The 19546-nt window shown below is 33.5% G+C and overlaps 1 protein-coding gene across 1 annotated transcript; it reads left to right on the top strand.

The window, feature by feature from the left end:
- Positions 1 to 12114: 12114 nt before the first annotated feature.
- LOC132635348 (lysine-specific demethylase JMJ13-like) lies at positions 12115 to 19017 on the top strand. The gene is made up of 11 exons (XM_060351705.1): positions 12115 to 12605; positions 14021 to 14399; positions 14678 to 14834; positions 14913 to 15132; positions 15523 to 15576; positions 15670 to 15749; positions 15824 to 16101; positions 16305 to 16700; positions 16798 to 17144; positions 17362 to 17628; positions 18139 to 19017. Exons 1-11 carry the CDS (start codon positions 12603 to 12605, stop codon positions 18499 to 18501), a joined length of 2544 nt encoding a protein of 847 aa, XP_060207688.1. The 5' UTR covers positions 12115 to 12602; the 3' UTR covers positions 18502 to 19017.
- The last annotated feature ends 529 nt before the right edge of the window (positions 19018 to 19546 follow it).

The following is a 19546-nucleotide window of genomic DNA, read 5'->3' as shown; positions in this document are numbered from 1 at the left end:
ATTAGTTTAAGTTAATTATTTTATTAACCAATAAGAAGCTGTCACATAATAAATGAAATTGTTAATTGGATTTTGAAATGCGTCCGTTACAAATAAGGGTATTTTAGGCCCGAAAAGTTAACGACAAGGGTATTTTAGGCCTCAAAAGTTAACATCAGGGATATTTTAGGCCCCAAAGGTGGATAGAGGGTATTTTTGCACCAAATCTAATAGTTCAAGGGTATTTTAGGTCCTTTTCCCTTTTTGCTATTAGAATTTCCTTCGTATCGAAGACTCGAAACCCAAATCTATAAATATTCAACTGATGAGAGTTATTCACTTGATAAGTAGATAGAGGTGGGCGTTTGGTTTTTCGGTTCGGCTATTCGGGTTCGGTTTTTTTAAGGTGGACACCGAACACCGAATCAAACTAGTTTGGTTCGGTTCTTTCGTTTTCAGTTTTTTAAAGTTCGGTTTCGGTTTTTTCAATTCGGTTTTTTTGATATAATATTAGAAGCGATTCCATTGACACTAATTCATATTTTCAAAAGCAATAAAACATAAAACTGATAAATTGAAATCAAAATCAAACAAACAGGATACATAAGAACAAAAAACTATAATCATGATATAGGATTACTAGGTGTAGAATAATTAAGAAAACACATAAAGGACGTACATTAATCCTAAAGACACATCCTAGTTACCTTTCTTTGTTAAGGATATTAGATTTTCTCAATTGAAGTGGAAAATTAGGGATACGAATGCAAAAGAAGACTTATTACAATTGGGTTTTTTATGCTTTAAACTTAATGGGCCTGTACTATTTTAATTTTTTTTGGGTAATGTATTAAATTTCGGTGCGCGTTCGGTTTTGTCAAACTTCGGTTCGGTTTTGCTATTTCGGTTCCGGTTTTTTGACGGTGGACACCAAACACCGAACCAAACTAGTTCGGTTCGATTCGGTTTGTTGAAATTTCGGTTCGATTTTTCGGTTTTCGGTATTTATGCCCAGCCCTAAGTAGAGATCTATTAGGCTTTTTAGATACTTCAAAGTTCAAACAAACATTGTCCTTAATATTAGTCCACTTGTCAATTACATAAGCCCTAAATTGGAATCTTAAACATCCCTATCAATATTTTTCTCCAGGTGCTAATGATTAATGATACAAGCATACATTTGGTCATATTTTCTTTTTCCTTTTTCTTCCCTTCTTTTCTTTAGAGTTTGGAGGCCGCTTTACTTGGATCCAAAGCATTAAGATATGGTTTTGGGAGAAAAAAAAGGGATCCGACTCCTCTCCATTTCTCTTGTCTCCATTTTTTCCAAATTTCTATCTAGATGAGTGACACTTATCTTATTTTATTATTAATGGTTTAGATTTAATTAACTAAATCAAAGTCTTAACCATAATTAATGCAATAGATATTTACATATATTTACTCCTAAAAAGGAGAATAACACAAATCTAGCAACACGTGATTAAAAATACTAATAAACCGTTCTATAAAAATTCTAGCAAATAGGAAATTACAAGAAGCCCAATTAACCATTGGGGTAAATGAATGTAAAATCAACGGGAGATAATCAAAAGGAAATTGCTACTGAAAATAGAAATGTCATGTTATTAAATTTATGAATTTTTTTAAAATAGAGCAACATGAAAACGAGAAGACATTTTTCTTAATATAAGTAATATGTCTTGATTAATTTCGCTTAAGAGTTCAGAAGATAATTTTTTTAAAAAAATTTGACATAAAACTTTTCATCGACAGTTAAAAAATTACTTTTTAATTTCAAATGATTAGAGCTTATTACCCCATGATTTTCTTAGGCATAAACGGTTCTATTAAAATTTTAAGTAAAAAAATTAAGTAGGTGAACAAATGTCTTGTATTCGGCTACATGTGATTCAAAATACCGGTAACAAATTTGGACAGCTTAATTATGTTAGGGTTGTTGTTGTTTCTTTTTGTAAACAAAACATTATTAATAATTAAGCGTCCCAACCGGAAATGTGTTGCTAGATTAGTGGAATTGTCCCCCGTTTTAGGAGTAAATATATATAAATATTTATTTTAATAATCATGGTTAAGACCTTGATTTAGTTAATTAAATCTAAACCGTTAATAATAAAATAAGACAAGTGTCACTCATCTAGATAGGAACTTGGGGAAAATGGAGACAAGGGAAATGGAGAGGAGCCGGATCCCAAGAAAAGGCATTAAGATATGGTCAATTTCTAATACAAAACATTTATCTTTTTTTTTTTTTTTTTTTTTTGTGTGTGTGTGTGTGTGTGTGAACAAACCTCATAAACTGTTGGGAGGGGCAAAGCTACCCATGCCCGAGGGGTGTCCCCTTCGCTGGAAAATTACATTGTATAGATAGGTGAAATTTTGGTTTTATAGGTATATATATAACAGTGTTGACACAAGTTGAAGGTTTAGCTCAATGGTTAAGGGGTTGCAAAAATTCCCGAAGGTCCCGTGTTCAAACTTGAGTCGTGACATATCTATATTTTTTGACATTCTTTAATATAAATTTTGACTCCGCCACTAACTGTTGGCCATTTTAGAGACCCAACATTTTAGCTGGGTCTAAAATGTTAGCCAAGTCAAGTGTATATCCTTATTTATTTCTTATAGTGAAAGATGGAGTCTCATGATTATTCTCTCCTTTTAAAAAGAATAGTGCATTTAAAATACAAAAGTCAAAGATTATAATTTAGGTACTATTGGATATCAATTTTAAATTCTTTAGAATAAATTTAAGCTATACATACTGAAAGTATACATAATTTCTTTACACCATCAATGCAACTTGATATGTTATAACAGGTTATTTGCCATTTATTGCAAAACCTTTCCACCAATTCTTATTAACTAGGGTTAATTGGAATTACTTTTAAAATGACATGCATGATGTTGTAGAACTTAAATTTTGTCCCTTACACTTGTCATCAAATTTCATTTAGACACTCGAATTAAGATGTTCCAATTGAGCAGTTGAACACCATAATAAAATGTTCCCAATAGACACATTCAGTTCAAATTTTGAAAAAAAAAATTGCGTGTTCTCAAGTGCCCATTATATAAATAAATTAACCACTTAAAATATGTCATCTCTTTTAATTATATTCATTTCCCTCGTAAGTTGTAAAACCTCAGTATTATAATTCACAACTTTAGCATTCTCAAAAAGTAACATATAACTTTCAAGTGTATTGATGTATACCTACTTTATATCTCACAAATTGAAAGTAAACTTTCACCTAATATCATGGATGTATCTAAAAAATGCATGCCAACAAATGAAGGCTAAAGGAATAACAAGGTGCTTGATAAATATGTTACTAAACATGTGTGTTAAATACTAAATGCAGTGGAAGATTTCATCAACTATCACTACAAAAAGAACTAAAATTAACTATAAAATTCATCGCTAATCCGTTGCTAAATTGCTTGTGGCTAATAAAATTTTCTGATAATCTATCGCTAAATAGAATTAGCGACGAATTTTACTATTGAACTACAAACTTTGTCTGTCGCTACTTTCTCTCTTTCGGATAGACATGCTGTATTGATTAAAAAGGTGAGAATATGGATACATCAGTAACTATGTATGGAAGCAACTGAGAAATCTCCAACAAGCATATGTTGCTTTTTCCCTTAGAATTTCCACACACAATACATGGTTGGCCCTTCTTTAAAACTTGAAAAAGAAGAATAAATTCCAGGGTTGTATTTGGGTGCCAATCCAAAGCCAAACTCTTAGGTGACAAAAACACTTGGATAGCATACATTTGTTTGCTGAAAAAAAAAAGGGGTGGGAAAGGAATCTTGGAACCTGGTACATATGCCCCTCAGCCCTCATCTTTGTCATATTGGGAATATGGGATCAATCAACTCCATAAATGTTCCAAAGGTATGTGCAGCCAACAGAATTTCACCTCGTATGAACCTGTAAGCATATCGACTAATTAACTTTATGCTTCTAATTTCTTATGGTAACATTTTAAATCCTAAATTGGGGCACTATTTCCTTCAATAATCTATCGGGTTTAAATTCAAGCTAAAATGCTTAGGATAATAATTAAGTAAAATTTTCAATAAGTTAAATATTTAGATGAGATGATCATACACTTCAACATGATAATAGAACATGCAAAATCAAGCCGGACGTAAGAGGGCATGTTAAGTGAATATTAGTGTGTTTTCTCTAACATACACTTTAATAGATGTTCGGGTCAACTTACACGCATCTCAACTCATATATCAACAACAACAACAACAACAACAACAACAACAACAACCCAGTGAAATCCCACATCGTGGGGTCTGGGGAGGGTAGAGTGTACGCAGACCCGACTCCTACCAAGGTAGGACGGCTGTTTCCGAAAGACCTTCGGCTCAATAAAAGCATAAAAAGAAGTCAGATAAGGTTAAGAGATTCAGATAAGAGATTTAAAGCGATATGGAAATGAAATAATGCAAGCGACACAGATAACACAGGATAATCAGAGCACAGGAAATAACAGATAATAGCAGAAATCGGAGCAGATGACACAGGATAACCAAAACAGAGGAAATAACAGATAATAGCAGAAATCGGAGCACAAGAAATTATATTGCAATAATGCAACTACTAATAAGAACGGATAACGAGACTATCTACTAGCCTTCTACCCTAATTTGGGTCCTCCAAACCCTCCTATCTAAGGTCATGTCCTCGGTAAGCTGTAATTGCGCCATGTCGTGTCTAATTACCTCTCCCCAATACTTCTTCGGCCTACCCCTACCTCGTCTGAAACCATCCATGGACAACCTCTCACACCTCCGCACTGGGGCATCTGTGTCTCTCCTCTTCACATGCCCAAACCATCTCAATCTCGCTTCTCGCATCTTGTCTTCCATCGAGGCCACCCCCACCTTATCCCGAATATCCTCATTCCTAATCCTGTCACTCCTGGTGTGGCCACACATCCATCTCAACATTCTCAACTCATATATCAAATTAACTTTTATTTTATGTGATAGTTTTTCCTTTTAAATTAGTTTTTCCTTTTTAATCTTTCTCAGAAAAATATTTATTTATTTTGAACTATTTAATCATAACAGTCCCATTTCACTCTTATGCTGCATGATTAAGTGAACCTACCTGATACTCCCTCCAGATAAAAAAAAGTGTCCACTTAGTCTTTTTTGGGTAAAAAAAGTGTTCACTTATTAAATCAAGAAACAATTAACCTTATCTTTTCAGATTTTCCCCTATTAAGTGTTATGTGATCAAATCTCAATGGCTATTTAATTAGGGTAGTTTAGTCCATTTACATATTTTTTTCTTGGAGTGAGTAGTTTCTTAAGGGGTGAGCAAATGGCTAAGTGGATTTTTTTTTATTCGGAGGGAGTATAAAACTAATGTTGTTTTGAACATATGTTTAACTTATAGTATTTTAAAAAAAAAAAAATTATTTCTTAAATTTCATATTTAATTAAATACCTTGACATAAAATAAGAACCACAAATTAATATTTTAACTGTTGGATTCAGAATCGTCCTCTCAAGGCAATGGTCCTATAATGAGGATAGATGTATAGTTCAATCACATAGGATTCCCACCCTTTCACAAGGCAAGGTTGGTCCTGTGTAGGGTGGGGACACTACATATAACCCACAAAATAATTGACTAACCTTTGAAAAAGCGCACGGGTCTAGTAATCACGTACACCCTCCGTTTCAATTTAAGTGAGATTATTTGTTTAGACACAAATTTTTTTTAAAAATTAAATTTATGATTCAAAATAAGTTTCAAATATTTATATGACTATAAATTATTTTATAAAATTAAATTATTTTTAAATATAAAAATGTGATATTCTTTTTTATATAGATTGAAATTTTTTTTTTACATAAATTGAGAACAAAAATACAATTTCGTCATTTCAATAAAATTTCCAATGAAAGAACTTGACTCGTACCTCGATATTGTCACTAACCAGGCTTTCTTGTAGAAAGCAGGAAGCGCCACTTGTACAATATGATTCCCAAAGTACCCTTGGCCACAGTAAAAGTGACATTCTGATTAGACTTTGAGCCAATCAAATTCTTTTGAAGTTAGTTGAGTGAATTATGTCATTGTGGTAGGTAGGGCCAAGTGGTCCTTTTTAGTTGATAGGTAGTTAAGAGTTACTTCAATTATAAAAAAGGGAGATTTTGTCATTTGTTGCAAAGAATATTAACAAGAGGAGTACAGATTTTATTTTATTTTTGGTTTGGGTGACTTAATTCTCGTAGATGAGTACATTTCTTTAACTTTTTTTAGTTGACTTAATTCTTAACTCACTTTGTAAAGAAGAAAGTACACCCTCAAAGGGTCAAAATAACAACTCCTCAATACATGTAGGAGTAGATTGGTTAGTGTGAACAACTCATAAGTATTACTCCTACGAGTATCATAATTAATAACCCATCATCCTTTTTTTCTTGAGCCCGTTTGAATTGACTTATAAGTTGCTTATAAATTATTTTTAATTTTTTTGAATGTTTGACTGACCAGCTTATAAATCATTTTGTACTAAAATAAGCCCAAAACATAATTTGGCCCGCTTGGCTTAGCTTATCTAAAGTAGCTTATAAGCCAAAAAAAAAAAATGTTGGACTACACCAATTTATTTTTATTTTTTTGACTTATAAATTATTTTCAGCTTATAAGCAGCTTTTTTAAGCCCATCCAAACAGACCCTAACTAAACGAAGGATAAAGAAAAATAACGTCATTGGGTTGGTTCAATTTGTGACGCTTGAATTCGATTTATTTAATTTATCCGTTAAGTAAATCTGGTGTAATTGATTCTTGACGGCCTAGATTGAAGGTTGAACTTGAATGAATTGACCACCAAGCCAGATTCTAGTGGGATAATTTGATTCATTCAGTTTAATTTCAACTTTCCACGTGACATGTTTAGGACCACAAGATTAAAGTTATTTTTTGGTACATTCTATAGATTTTCAGTTTAATATCACAAGATTCAAAAGTCTTTTTTATTTTTTAAACTCTGTATCAAATCAAAACCATACAAACTAATGAAACGGAGGATCATATAAAATATCGTAGCTGCGTATAAGGAGTAGTAAACAAAATGATAAATTTTCAGGACATACTACTCCTTCCGTCCCAATTTATATGACACACTTTCTTTTTTAGTCAGTCTCAAAAAAATTATATTTTTCTATATTTAGTAACAATCCAACCTTAAATTGACCACCAAGTTGGATTCTAGTGGGATAATATGATTCATTCAATCCAAGTTAAAGCGTGGAATTCGAATTATAAATCTTGATAAGGAGTGCTTTCTTTTTTAATGGTCTTATACGACTTGAATCGATATGATTCGGTGTCCCAGAGCAGAATCAAACACAAGTGGAAAATTAAAAAAAATAATAATAATAACTAAATTGTTTTTGCATTTTTCCTCCAGAGGAGGGGTGCTAGAAAGGAAATGAAAAAGATATAGTAATAGATTCCACCTACATATTTGCGAAAGTGAAAAAATGAGTCAACACTTAGCGGTAAGTTTTATTTATGGAAGCCGTTATTTATTTATTTATTTATTTCTTAAGTCAAAGTACGTATGATACCATAATCTTTTCTCACAAAATGTCTAGATTAGTCTTTGATCATTTATCAAATAATATTTATGTTCTTTTATATGGAAAGATTATGATATGATTGGTATGGAATTTACAGATTAGCAAATTAATTGTAACAGTCATTTTTTCAACTAAAATATGCTGGTCATTTTTGTGCATATGTTTAGTTCACCGAAATAAACGATATAAGAAGGTATCTAAATGACTCATGTGAATGATTTATCCGTTACTTGCTTTATCTCAATATAAAAGACTTTATATCAAATAATCTTTGACTGATAGTTTACCATATTCAGTTGAAGAGATTAATATGCCATTAACCCCAAATTACTACACTATAAACACCCAATCACCTCTTTTTACCTAAACATGCGTTCACTTCATACAAATTTGTGTAATATGCCATTTTTGGCACTATAAGCCACTAACTTCAAAGTCCAACTATAAATTCAGAGTCTTTGTCTAATTGATGCATCATACATCATGTGGTACGACAACACTCAAGGTATTGAAATCATTTTTGCATCTTCCATGATCATTTTGTTCTATAACAAAACAAATAAAATATTGTCATTAAATTTTTCGTAAAGTTTCTGAAATTGCTCATCCAATTGTTTACTTCCTTTACTCTTACATCTCGGATGAAATAATTTAATTCCAAAACAGAAACTAGACATTTACAAATTCTAAGTAAAGTACGATAGATTCTAAACTCTAACCTCTTCATGATCAAAATGTAAAGAGCAATTAACATAATTAAGTCACTATTTCCTTAGTTATTAAACTCGTTTTTCACAATAGAAATACTACACAAATAAATTGAACCAAGAGTTTCTATCAACACCATAAATTTTCATATATATGATGTTGCCACCAAAAGTTATCCAATAAAAAATGCTGTTTAAATTCCATTCTTACTTAAAGTTACTGCTTCCTCCATCCAATTTTACGTGTACTTTTTATATTTGACTGAATACGAAGTTTATAAAGAAAAGAAAATAAAAACCTTTAAAATTTAAAATGGAAAATAAATAATAGATATTTATATGAGCATAAATCATCTCAAATAGTAAAATGAGATTTTAAAGTGAAAGTATTTTAAATAAGGAAAACATGATACTCGCTCCGTTTCAATTTGTTTGTCTTACTTTCCTTTTTAGTTTATTTAAAAATAAAAATTCTTCTTTCTTTTTTTGACAACTCTTTAATTCCAACTTTCCATAACATATTTAGGACCACAAGATTAAAGTTATTTTCTGGTACATTCTATATATCTTTAATTTAATACCACAAGATTCAAAATTCTTTTTTATTTTTTTAAACTCCATACCAAGTCAAAACTATTCAAACAAATTGACAGAGGATTATATAAAATACCGTAGTTGCTTAGCATACAAGGAGTAGTAAAAAAAAATGATAAATTTTCACCACATACTACTCCCTCCGTCTCAATTTATATGACACTCTTTCCTTTTTAGTCGATATAAAAAAAATGATACTTTTATATATTAGTAACAATTCAATCTTAAATTTACCTTTTTACCTAAATCAAATAATCCCTGTGATTTGTTTTTAGACCATAAAATTCAAAAACCTTCTTTTATTTTTAAAATTTTGTACCAATCAAATACGTTCCTATAAAATGGCATGAAGGGAAGGGAGGGAGTTGAACACAAATAATTTAATCGAATGCTCCTACTATATATGATAGCCGTAAATAAGAAATAGAACGCTACGCTTCTTAGCACAGTAATAGCATGTGATTAAATAGTATAGTGATGGGAAACCACAAGCTCAGCTGAGCTGAGCTGGAAATACGTAAGCCGCGCGAACAAAAAAGGCGTGTAGACCAGAATGGTGGGAACAGTTGACCGTCTTGAGAAGAGCCGCCGCCGCCGCCAACTTAAATGAAGACTCTTTCTTTCTGTGTTCTTCCAAGCTTCGTTTTCGCTGACTAGGAAATTTCTAATCATTACTCTCTTCCCTTCCAACCTCCGCGTACAACCAAGAGATTAAAAGATTCCCCCCTGCCCCTTGTATCTATTCCCTATTTTATCCACTGGGTGCACATTTTCCTCCAATAAATATTTACCTTAATTAATGTGAACTTATTTAACGGCTGTGTAATTAAAAAATTCTTTAAAGCTTGTAATTTTATATCTATTTTTTAATCTTAATTTATGTGATTTTTTTTGTAAGTCAGTCAAAAAAGGAATAACTTTTTTCTAGATGTAGTTACGAATTAATTTTAAATTTTTATTGGATCGTTAATGAAATAATTTATAGCCATATTAGTTTTTTTATAATATATATTATTGTAGACTATAAGTTTCAAAAGTCTTTCATTTCTAACTATCGTGCCTACTTGAATAGCTTTGCATAAATTGGACGAAGAAAGTAATATTTAAGTGATTACAAGAAAATATTGACGGATGTACCTTTTAAGATACGCGTTTGATAGTATTCAACAGTTTTAGTTCAAACACTATATTTATGTGAATACAAACAGGGATAGATATATCTTTTAAGGTACATATACAATAGAATTTAACAATTTAAAAGTTCATTTAATATGCAGTATAAACTTTTATTTTATCAATTTAGAATTCAATAACTTCAAAGGGTTAAAATTTATAACCCATAAAATTTGAATCTTTGTCTTCGCCTTTGTTTTAATCCTTATGATATAAACATATCTATTTGTATGAATATAAAAGCTCAATCATTAAAAATAAAAAAAGAAATTTGAACTAAATTATTTAAAATTTATAAAAAGTTATTCTTCTTAAAAAAGACTATGTAGTTTTGCTAAACGAAATTTACTTTAAATTCATTTCTGGAGAGAGATGATGTTTTATCTCCCATGATGGACACAAGGGAACATCAAAACATGCAAGGAATAGCCAGCTATTTCCGTTCTAACAATTTCTTTGTTGTTGAGAAAGAAAAGCACACAGTTTGATGCCACGTGTTCTTACCCTCTTCTGATTGGTCCACGTTTCACATGAACTGCTCCACGTTGCTCTTGTCAATAAGAAACCTACACCCACATTATACAACTCCCACTTGCCTTTTTCTGAATCATTCTACTCAAATAACTGATTTAACCTTACCCATTTCTTCAAAGAAGGACTGGATAGGGATAGAGATGTCTTTTACCAACATTGGCCCATGTAACAGAAAGTTAGGTTAAACTGACAATAATACGTGTGAATATTGGTAACTGTTATAAACATGGACCTTTGATTTCACATCCAGTCGCGGAAGGATAAATCTCTACCGTCCAAAGAGTGATTGAGGAGTAGTCTACAAAGTTCTTCCGTGTACTGTAGCCCACAATATTGTATTTCTCCCGCTTCTTCCTTCTTTCCCTCCTCTGACCGCAATCGAAACTAAAACTCTTCGATAACATTGTCCATCTTGATTCCAAAATTACCATTTTCTTTTTCAAATTTCAAAATCTCTCTTAATATTGTAAAAAAAAGTCACAAAATATTAGTCATTTAACTAAAATGAACAAACCATTCCACTTTTTTGTGTGACAACTCCACCACAAGTAAAATTTGATCACCTGACATGCACCTAACTCAAGCATTGTGTGTCGTGCTTTTGTCACTAGACTAAAATTATTGAAATATATTTCATAAATATGACCTTATTAAATAAACAATAATTTTTTAGTATATGCGAGTGCGATGCTTTTAGTTTATAATACCATTTAATTTACTTTTAAAATGCAATCCTTTCTTTTATGATAGTTGTAAATTCGTACTAGTTGAATATCCTTTTCTCTTTACTGATATTTGGAAATGTTACAATCCAAATAAAATTAGAAGTCTACTTGAAGCTCAAGGTAATCAAAATCGACGTAATTCAATTCGATGTCGTATGCCTATTCAAAAAAAGCTCAAACTATTCTAAGTGAATTTTGAAAAATAAAATACAAATACCATATTAGGGGGATCATTGGATTGAACCCTTTACTGTTGACAGGCACTAGACCAATGGGCCAAAGACATAACCGAGTAAATTAATTCACTAGGAATATTGTACCCCATTAATTACAGAAAATAAATAAATACTATAATCATATACTCCATCAATCTCAATTTACGTGACACCATTTATTTTTAATCAGTTCGAAAAAGAATCTCACCTTTTTATAATTAAAAACAATTTACTTTTTTTTTTTACCCTTAATGAAATTATACAAATATTTTTAAACCACAAAATTGAAAAGAAACTTATTAATCCGCTGTGAATTTTTCTCTTTTTAAGAAGGGGGTATTATTGGAAAAGGGAAATGTCGGTAACTGTTGAAAACGGGGCGTTAGAGTTAGAAGGACGGCTGGCGTTTGGTTGAACGAACCTAACAACCACCACCACTTTCCTTCACACTTCCTTAGCTTTTACCAGTAAAACTAATAATTATTACTATTATATATTTCCCTCTTTAGATTAAAATAATAGTAACCATAATTCAAAATAAAAAAGTAAAACGAAATTTCCAGCTATTGAGCCCTACTAAATATAAAACTATAAATTCTCCTCTCTTTTCTCTTTTTCCGTTTTCTAAAAGCCAATACTTCTGGATTTCCTTTTACTGTTCCCTTCTCCCTCTCTCTCTCTCTTCTCACCGGAAAACCTCTTCTTCTCGCCGGAAAACCACTTTTTCGGTTAACCTGTTAACAAAGTAACCGGTGAATTCAAACGCACTAATTCTTTCTCGGTTTTCGTGTAACTGAGTTTATTCGGTTGGTGGAATCGGTTTGATCTCTGAGTTTGACACGTGTCGTGTAGTGTTAAGGGAATGTGGCGAGTATAAGGAGGTTTTTTTGGCATTTTGTGCTCTAGATCAGGATCTAGGGCTTGCCTGACGGTTATATTGTTGTTTTTGGTAATTTTTTGATTTTTTTTGTCTGTGAAAAGTGAGGAAAGACGAAGAAGAGTAAAGAAAAGCCTCGTAATGAGATGGTATGTTTATTTGTAGGATGTATTTTGTATTTTTTTTTGTAATAGTTTGAGTTACTGAATGTAAATTGTTTGTTCCTTGCTTTCCAGTTTGGATCTCAAGTATTCTTAAATTTTCAGTGAAAATTGGCCAAGTTTTTATTTTTTTTATTTTTTATTTTTGCGTTATCTTTTCCCGGTGATTCTAATGCTTGATATTAACTAATTTTACATATCGCAATGACGGTAAACTATTTTTACAGGAAAATTTGAACTGATTTTTTCAGTGTTCACAGAAAATTTTCCTGATTGAATTGTTTGACACTTTCACCAATTTTCTGGAAGAAAAAAAAAAACTTTTCAAATTCAGTTTTGTACTGTAGAGAATTTGTTTCTGTTTGCTTCAGATCTTACTAGTTACATTATGGGCCGTTTATTAGACATATTTGTTTATGGATTGGCCTAATTTTTTTTTTTTTGAATAAATAGTGTCTGGTTTTTCGTCTTCAATCCTTTCCCCCCTATTTTTATTACTGTTGCAGAAAAAATGTTGACAAAAGTTAGAAAAAAATTTAGTATTACTTTTGCTCTTTGAACTTGTCAAATTTTGACACATCAAATTTATTAGCTACGATGTTTTCTTAATAAAGTTATTATTCTCACCTGTGTTCACACCTGCTTTTTCTTTGTTTTGGGGGATTAATAGTGTTCACACATTTAAAATCTTTTGCATACTTTTTACGGATAGTTTTTGCGTGGGTAAACTTTTTAGTGTTTGTTTGGTTAATAACTAGTGCTCTTTCACCTTATTATAAATAATCCCTCTCCCTTGGGTAATGTAATTACAAGCTTCACAAGGCCAGGGGATGGCTAATTAAATGTAGTTATGGTATTAAAAATGTTTTGGAGCTATTAATGATTGAATACCATATATTTCAGTCATGGTCATACTCGTTCCTCATTATGTTGTGGGTTCCCTTGTGTCTCAAAAGTACTACTACCTTTGTCCCGATTTATGTGATATAGTTTGACTAGATACGGAGTTTAAGAAAGCAAGGAAAAAAGAAGACTTTTATTTATGTGGTTGTAAAGCGTTGAAGTTAAATTATTTCTAAATATAGAAATAACAGACTTAAAAGGAAAGTGTATCACATAAATTGGGACAGAGGGAGGAGTAGTACTTTACAAGTCAGATTAAATCTTTGAATGATTAGCTGTCTGTTCTGATTTTTTGGGTTTGGCCTTGTTACGAGACTGTTTTTCTTACAGCTGATTATGAACTCTTATTATTCCGTAGTTGAGCTGTGTGAGATTTTGTATGCTTGTCTTCATTCATAGTATACAAAGTAATAAAACGAAATATGTGTCAATGGTTTAGGGTATGTGATACTGTTCGGCTTGCATGTTCAATCTTATTGAGCTTATTTTCACTATGGCAGGTGGAAGGGAGAGTCTGCATGTCGAGGGAGGCTAAATTAGAATTTTTGAAGCGAAAGAGGCTTCAACGAATGAAGACAGAATCTTTGAATGATCTTGATTGTGTCAGCAATATGCTGAATAGAAGTGGAGGAGATGCCCTAAGATCTTCTGCTTCATGTGGTGTTAGAATCCAGGTTAATACTGATACATATCCAGGATCTGGGGCTTCTTTTAATGGAAAAGATGTTTTCTCAAAGCACAAGGTTGCAAAGTTTGACACCTCCAATCTTGACTGGATTGATAAAATTCCAGAATGTCCAGTATACTATCCAAATAAGGAGGAGTTTGAAGATCCTTTAGTTTATCTCCAGAAGTTAGCTCCTGAAGCTTCTAAATATGGTAAGGCTTCATCATTTTTCTTTGTTCTTCAAACAAATTCAGTGGTATTGCTATTACCCTCTGCATTCTTCCTCTGTCTAGGATGTTTTGCCTTTTTTATTTGGGGTTGCTGTAACAAAAGGAAAAGTTCTAACCCAGCTATTCTTGCAATTCAACTACTGTAAAATATGATATACAATTTTTCTGGACTCTGTTCTTTTTACTATAGACAATTTATGGTGCTGCTGGAAGCTTAATTGTGACTGATAAGAAATAATGCCATATTTGAAATGTAACAGGTATATGCAAGATTGTTGCTCCAATAACAGCTTCTGTTCCTGCTGGAGCTGTTTTGATGAAAGAACATGCTGGTTTTAAATTTACTACTAGGGTACAGCCACTTCGTCTAGCCGAATGGGACAGAGATGACAGGGTCACCTTTTTCATGAGTGGGAGGTTAGTTTTTATTTATAGTTGGTAACTGCTCCTGTTGATTAGTTATTTGCCTCAATTTTGACTAGTGTGGTCTTTCAGGAATTATTCATTTCGAGATTTTGAGAAAATGGCGAACAAGGTATTTTCTCGTCGATATTATAGTTCTGGATGCCTTCCTCCTACATACTTGGAAAAAGAATTTTGGCATGAAATAGCTTGTGGAAAGACTGATAGTGTGGAATATGCCTGTGATGTTGATGGTAGTGCGTTTTCATCTTCTCCCAATGATCCACTCGGGACAAGCAAATGGAATTTGAAGGTGCGAGTCCTATTAACAAGTCTTTCTGACTGTTTCCCTCTTTTTCCTTTCTCGATATCATATCGAGTTTTATGGAACAGTCAACTTTTGTGCCATCAGGATGCACATTGGCTCTTGTCAATTTTTGGAGATATCTTCCTCTTAGGTCCTCATTTTCTTTTAGTCTTCTTTTTCTTTAAGTCCTGTTGTCATGTTTTAGTCTTCTTCTTTTCCTCCCCTTCTGCTCCCAAGGCAACTATTTCATTTCGTGCTTTGTTTTTTTTTTTTAGAACACAACTCTCCCCCTCCTGTCAACATTTAGCTGTATTCCTAAAGAGGTCAATGGTGGCCTTATTGTTTTGAATAATTACTTTTCAAGTTCTAATTATGTTCTCTACTTTGTGTTTTCAGGGACTTTCTTGGTTGCCTAAATCAATACTGCGACTCCTTGAAAAATCGATCCCGGTACAGTGATTATCTTATCCCATCCTCTAATGAAAATATGAACAGACAGTAAATGTGTCTCAGTCTCTTATTGATATAATTGTTAATTTCCAGGGAGTTACTGAACCTATGTTGTATATTGGAATGCTCTTTAGTATGTTTGCTTGGCATGTGGAAGACCACTACTTATATAGGTATGTATTCTTTGTTTTGAACCATTTTAGTCCTTGTTATTTCAGGGCCTGATCATCTTTTTGTCTGTTTGTAGTATCAATTATCAGCACTGCGGGGCAGCAAAAACTTGGTATGGTGTTCCAGGTCATGCAGCACTTGACTTCGAGAAGGTTGTGAGGGAGCATGTTTATACCAATGATATCTTATCAGCTGATGGAGAGGATGGAGCTTTTGATGTGCTTTTGGGGAAGACAACATTGTTTCCTCCTAATATCTTGTCAGAGCATGGTGTACCTGTGTATAAAGCTGTTCAAAAACCCGGAGAATACGTAGTAACTTTTCCTAGAGCGTATCATGCAGGGTTTAGTCATGGTAAGAGTCTGCCTTTCTTTTACCCTAGTAAAAAAGGTCTGCTTTGTTTTGATTTTAGTCCAAGGAAACATGTGTGTGAAATCTGCTTAATCAGACATCCCAAACAGATAATTGTCTCATCCTCCATTATTTTATGCTTGATTGTTCTGGTTCTTTGAGGACGTAAAATTGCGGACTCTTAAATCTTATATCTTTATATTCAGGTTTTAATTGTGGTGAGGCGGTTAACTTTGCAACTGGTGATTGGTTTCCTATGGGTTCAATTGCTAGCCGTCGCTATGCACTCCTGAACAGGGTGCCTTTACTTCCCCATGAGGAACTTCTCTGCAAAGAAGCAATGCTTCTGTGTACGAGTTTGGAACTGGAAGATCCTGACTATTCCTTTTCAGACTTGACCACTCATCATAGCATCAAAGTTTCTTTTTTGAATTTGATGCGGTTTCAGCATCGTGCTCGTTGGTGCCTCGCAAGGTTAAAAGCATTTTCAGGCATATCCTTATTCGCACATGGTACCATTCTTTGCAGCATATGCAAGCGTGATTGTTATGTAGCTTATCTTAACTGCAACTGCTATGCACATGCGGTGTGCCTTCGCCATGGTATTTTGCAGTGAACCTTCTCATTCTTTTTCTTGTTGAATTGTATTGGCAATGCTCGTTGGAACTGATGTTTGGTCGTATGGCTGTTTTCAATCAGATCCTAGGTCACTTGATTTTCCTTGTGGCAGCAGTAGAACCCTTTGCCTAAGGGAAGATATATTGGACATGGAAACTGCAGCTAGACAGTTTGAGCAGGATAAAGTGGTTTTGCATGAAGTTCAACAGCAATCTAGAAAAACCGATGACTTTTCTCTTCTTTTAAACTTGTTTCCACGAGCTGAGGAAGATGGTTATGTTCCATATTGTGAAATCAATTTTGAATGGGCAGAGGACTCAATTGAACAGCAGACAATTTATGAGCAAGGATCCAATGCTTCTGCCCCAGTTGTGTCTGATCTTGACTCTTCAATGGAGCCAAAAGATAACCTTTCCACTGGTGTTAATGTAAGTAGTCTTCATTCTGTATGAGCTAAAAGATGACCTTTGCACAGGAGCTGGGGTGCGCACCCGAAGGGTAGCGGCTGTGGGTTCCCATGCCATAAAAAAAAAAAAAAGTAGTCTTCATTCTGTAATACTGTATATGCCAACTTTCTTTGAGTTTGAGTTCTGCTTTGCAGAAACAGATTATTTGATCTCAAGCTAATCCAGCTCTCAACTGCAGGTAGGAAATGCTAACTGTAACTTAGGAGATAGTGCAACGATGTACTTCCACGGTGATGTTTCTAGTTGTGGGAGTGAAAGATCAGAGATCTCATCCAGTGATAACAATTTTAAAGTTCATCAGAAAGTAGCTCATGAGGCAGATTGTAGAACTGTTATAGATCAAGACAGTGATGAGTCTGATACAGAAATTTTTAGGGTGAAGAGACGTCCTAGAGCAGAACATAGAAGCGAACAAGATTCAATGTCTATCAACATGGAGAACCAGGTAGAGCTTGATAGAAACATTGATACTTTTTAGTTAAATCAAATATTTCATTAATTAGTTTGCAGAAGGGGTAAAAGATGTGTGATTAAATGCTCCATTTTTCTATTTCTTTGTTCCATATGCCCACAATTTATACTTATGTAATTGTTAGTGGAAGGACAGTCGCTTCTGTCCTTGTATGTTAGTGTTCTGTTGTTTATCATTAGGACTTCCTATCTTTTCTTATCCAGCTCTAGAGGAGTAATGGGATATAGCTTTATATTTTGCTACAAGGAATTTTTTGGTGGCTTAGAATTGTCTTCCACTTGACGAGATTCCTTGTTTAGAAAGTGAAACTATTTGCTTTTTGGAAAATTGTTTTGACCACCTAATAGTATGCTTCCATTTTTGAATTTTACTTCGTTGACCAAATTTACTGTATATTCATATCATTTTCCTTCAGCATTGAAGTTCCTTGCTTTTGGAGCAAATCAATAGTCTAAATAAGTATTTTTGGCCTGTGCTTTGCAGAGTTTCAAAAGATTAAAGAAACATCAATCAGGACGGGTGGGGCCGTTGTGTTTGCCAGAGTATTCCTCGGCTAATGATATAAATCATAGATCTATTGCTATTTCTAGCCATTCTAAAGAAGCATTGGATTCTCATCCCAGAGACAAGTCAATAAGAGGTGGTACAGTTCCGGTCTCCATTAAGTTGAAGAAAGCGGCTGCTAATGAAGAGGCATTGAGCAAGCAAGATGAGAACAAGAGAGATCACGGGTTCCAGTTTGAATTGGGGCAAAGTATGAGGGAACAACCCAGAACAGAGAGTGGGTCGAAGCGATTGAAAGTTAGAGGTCCTTCAGTTTTAGGGTTTGGAGGCAGGATGGATTGAATGAATAGGTAGCTAACTGAAAAAAGTAAAAAGCATCTTGGCTTGCTTGCCCCTGGAAGGTGGTGGCTTATAGAACCTGACTTTGCTAACACATATTCTCTAACGGGGAGCTAACAACACAATATAAAAGCTAAGCATTTTGGAAGGGCAGCAGCAATGCAACTTTTAACTCAAGCTTTAGATTAAAGAGGTATATTCTTTGTGCAGGCCTTTAAAGTGGGGCAACAAGCACACTGGTGATTCTTATGGTTCTCGGGCCTTGGCAGGAGAACCTCTCTCCTTTTCCACTGGCAGATAGTAGATTTTGGGTTATTGAATTCTCTCATGTACATTTTATTTTGGTTAACAAATTGATCCGATTCTTGTGAGGTGCAAATGGGTATTCCCACTAGCCCTCTGATTTAATGTGAAGTCTGCTGCCTCCCTAGTTAGGGTTCATTATTCTTTTTGTAGCTACGGGTCTTCTTTTGGCTTGAGACTACATGAATAAATACATAGAATTTTTTTCCTTTGCAACCTTTACTTCTCGTCCCCAATTGCTGGTGTTTAACTTTATACATATGATTTCGTACTCTTTAATGTTAGAAGTAAAATTGTCTTCAATCAAGTGCTCTGTGTAACAGCTGCACATTTGAGGGAAAAATCACATGACCGAAGAGTTTGCTGGTTTATAGGTCTTCACTTGGGTGTTCCTTTTTTGTCATTTGGACTGGTTATGTAATTTATCCCTTCGTTTTTTTTTTTTGGTTCGCATAGCTTTTTGGGGCGTTAAGACGTAACAGTCACTGAGACGTGAACTTACTCTGCTGACCTTCTCGAATGTACAGTCTTCTTGAGTGCTTCCGTTTACCATCTGTGTTAAAATGGGCGTGGGATAAAATTGATAAATAGATGGATTATTAACCTGCCCAAACGTTACTTGGTTGAGACGATTGGATCAAAATAGGTTAAATAATGACCTTGGGTGGGTTAATGTCCCTATTATTTATGCACTTAGTTCATTTTAAGACGTCCAGTTCAGCTCATTTAAAGCTTGAATTGACTT

The sequence above is a fragment of the Lycium barbarum genome, chromosome 4 (genome assembly GCF_019175385.1).
Source record: "Lycium barbarum isolate Lr01 chromosome 4, ASM1917538v2, whole genome shotgun sequence".
NCBI classification, from domain to species: domain Eukaryota; kingdom Viridiplantae; phylum Streptophyta; class Magnoliopsida; order Solanales; family Solanaceae; genus Lycium; species Lycium barbarum.
This window is presented reverse-complemented; position numbering and strand designations above follow the sequence as displayed.